The sequence below is a fragment of the Olea europaea genome, unplaced genomic scaffold (genome assembly GCF_002742605.1).
Source record: "Olea europaea var. sylvestris unplaced genomic scaffold, O_europaea_v1 scaffold1980, whole genome shotgun sequence".
NCBI lineage: Eukaryota > Viridiplantae > Streptophyta > Magnoliopsida > Lamiales > Oleaceae > Olea > Olea europaea.
The window spans coordinates 7,230-10,630 of NW_019237661.1; the positions used below are offsets into that span (position 1 = coordinate 7,230).

At 39.6% G+C, this 3,401-nt stretch overlaps 1 protein-coding gene across 1 annotated transcript; it reads left to right on the plus strand.

The window, feature by feature from the left end:
- The first annotated feature begins 264 nt into the window (after positions 1-264).
- LOC111379390 (indole-3-acetic acid-amido synthetase GH3.6-like) lies at positions 265-2,642 on the plus strand. Its single transcript, XM_023002747.1, has 3 exons — positions 265-632; positions 723-1,651; positions 1,752-2,642. Exons 1-3 carry the CDS (start codon positions 310-312, stop codon positions 2,336-2,338), a joined length of 1,839 nt encoding a protein of 612 aa, XP_022858515.1. The 5' UTR covers positions 265-309; the 3' UTR covers positions 2,339-2,642.
- Positions 2,643-3,401: the final 759 nt, after the last annotated feature.

Sequence of the window (3,401 nt, forward strand, 5' to 3'; positions counted from 1 at the left end):
TAATGTGGTGTTTAAGCAGCAGTACATTGTACAGTAATTGTCACAGGCTAACTATATGGAGCACGAAGTTTGTGTCTATGTGAATCATTGGAAAACAAAAATCCCACAAAATTAATTCAATATTCACAATCAAATTCAAAGCCATCCATTTGAGATTTTTTTTGTCTTTGCACTTTTAAACGATACAAGGTAGACCCCACCCTCAACCTGCTCCTCTATATAAACTTCCCTTTTCTCCTTTTCTCCCCCATCCGCCATAGCCACTTCTCTCCATCTCTTTCGCTTCTGCTGTATAATATATTCTTAAACATGCCTGAGGCACCAAAGGAGCAACTAAAGGCTACATACTACAGTGTAGCAGAGAGCAACAAGAAGACTCTTGAGTTCATTGAAGATTTGACTAAAAAGGCTGATGATGTTCAAAAGAGAGTTCTTGCTGAAATACTTTCAAGAAATGCCCATGTTGAGTACTTGAAAAGGCATGGACTCAATGGGAATATTGATAGAGAGACTTTCAAGAAAATCATCCCTGTCATCACCTATGAGGACATTCAGCCTGATATCAACCGCATAGCCATTGGTGATAAATCCCACATTTTCTGTTCCCAGCCCATTTCAGAGTTTTTAACAAGGTGTGTTTTAACATTCTTGAGTCTGGTTTTTTTTAGTTTTTCTTCAAGAATTCTTTGTTTGTTGATTTGTTGTTTGAAATTTGAATGCAGTTCTGGAACATCTGGTGGGGAGAGGAAATTGATGCCAACCATAGATGAAGAACTGGAGAGGAGATCATTTCTTTACAGCCTTTTGATGCCTGTGATGAGTCAGTTTGTTCCTGGTTTAGACCAAGGCAAAGGAATGTATTTGTTGTTCATAAAATCTGAGTCCAAGACCCCAGGTGGGCTAGTGGCACGCCCTGTTTTAACCAGTTATTACAAAAGTTCCCATTTCAAGGAGAGACCTTATGATCCCTACACAAACTACACCAGCCCAAATGAAACCATTTTATGCTCTGATTCTTATCAAAGTATGTATTCTCAAATGCTCTGTGGCCTTTGCCAAAACAATGAAGTCCTTCGAGTCGGGGCTGTTTTCGCCTCGGGTTTCATTCGGGCAATTCGGTTCTTGGAAAAACACTGGTCTCTTCTTTGCAATGATATCAGAACAGGGACCCTCAATTCCCTAATCACTGATCCATCAGCGAGAGAGGCAGTGATGAAAATCCTCAAACCCGACCTCGAACTTGCGGATTTCATTGAACAAGAATGTAGTAGACAATCTTGGCAGGGAATTATTAATAGGTTGTGGCCAAATACGAAGTATGTCGATGTTATTGTGACAGGAACAATGTCACAATACATCCCAATTCTTGATTATTACAGCAATGGCCTCCCTCTTGTGTGTACCATGTATGCCTCCTCTGAATGCTATTTTGGTGTCAATCTTAACCCACTTTGCAAACCTAGTGAAGTTTCTTATACTCTCATTCCCACCATGGCCTATTTTGAGTTCTTGCCGGTGCACAAAAATAATGGTAAGACCAATTCTGTTCCAATCCCCAAATCTCTTAATGAAAAGGAACAAAAAGAATTGGTTGACTTGGTTGATGTTAAGCTTGGACAGGACTATGAACTTGTTGTCACGACTTATGCTGGTAAAAACTTAATCTTCCTCTGTTTTTTCCAGTTTTATAAGAAGTATTGATTATAATCTGTTTGATTATTTTCTACCTTTTCTTCATGTTTTTATTGAAGGCCTTTATCGTTACAGAGTTGGAGATGTTCTTCGAGTTGCAAGATTCAAGAACAGTGCCCCTCAATTCAAATTTATTTGCAGGAAAAATGTGGTTTTGAGCATTGATTCTGATAAGACTGATGAAGTTGAGCTACAAAATGCAGTGAAAAATGCAGTGAGCCATCTAATGCCATTTGATGCACTCCTCACCGAGTACACGAGTTATGCTGACACGACAACAATTCCAGGACATTATGTGCTCTACTGGGAACTAAGTGTGAACGGCTCAACCCCGGTTCCTCCTTCAGTTTTCGAAGACTGTTGCCTCACCGTTGAAGAGTCCCTCAACAGTGTCTACCGCCAAGGCCGTGTTTCGGACAAATCAGTTGGACCTCTCGAAATCAAGATTGTTGAAGCGGGGACCTTCGATAAGCTTATGGACTATGCGATTAGCTTGGGGGCCTCGATTAACCAGTATAAAACGCCCCGGTGTGTGAAATTTGCACCTATTGTTGAACTTTTGAACTCATGGGCGGTGTCTAGCTATTTCAGTCCAAAGTGCCCCAAATGGACTCCTGGCCATAAGCAATGGATGAATATTGATTGAGGACCTTTGTGCCCATTGGTACCCAAAACAATGAACTGTTTATTTATTATGGTAGAATTTGAATCAGTAATGAGTAGCAATGTACAAAAACAGTTCCTATTTCAAGGAAGGTTCTTTGTTTCATTGTCAATCTTCCACTGTGCTAGCTGAGTATGTTGCAAAATCTTGACACATTTTGATTTTTTTAGGAGTTGCTTTTCTTTTTTCCAGACAGAAATCCTGCCCACTAAACTCTCATGGAATAGGTACTAAAACGACATGTTTGGCATTGCTTACTTAGTCGAGCTTACTTCAAAGTTACTTATTTGCCTTGAGAATCTACTTTCTAAGAAAGTTATCTTTTGTGCAGTTTGGTCCTCAATCTTCCGATTTTGAAAGTTTTGATCTTGAACTTTGAACACGGGTAACATTTGATCCACCATTCTAAATTGCGATTTGTTTTTGTGCTGAACTCCATATTCAATTTTCTTTTTAATGGTATATTATTTGGCTTGTGAAGATCCTTATAACAAACTTTATGCACTAGTTTCCTTACTTACTTCGCACTTAGCTTCCTTTATTTGCATCTTTTGGTCATTTTATGACCATACTTCCTTTCACGCCTATCATCTTCTAATTAAGGGCTGAGTCTGCTCGACTCGACCAATTGTCAACCTAGCTTGATCTTCAGACGAACAAATTAATTTTCAAAGAAGCCCCGAAAAGGAAAAAGGTGAAAGACAAACAAAAACGGCACTGCATTGAAGTATCTTATCAAGAATTGGCAAGAAAATTACAGTAGCGGATTCCTATAAGCATATGATCGTCGCGATCACGAAAATTTCCTCGTCTTATTACACTGAATTGATAAATCAATTACTCGCGAGAAGACTTGCATAAGATAGAGACAGACAGATAGTCGTCCACTTTACATGGGATATTGGCGTAAAATCCGGGATAAATATTCGGACCGGGTTGGATATTTCGAAAGGGACCATGTATTCTGTATGGTCCACGTGTCGTTCACCCAATTACCCTCTCGTTGGCCCTCTCCACTCTCCAGTTTCCACGGATGGCAAAAATG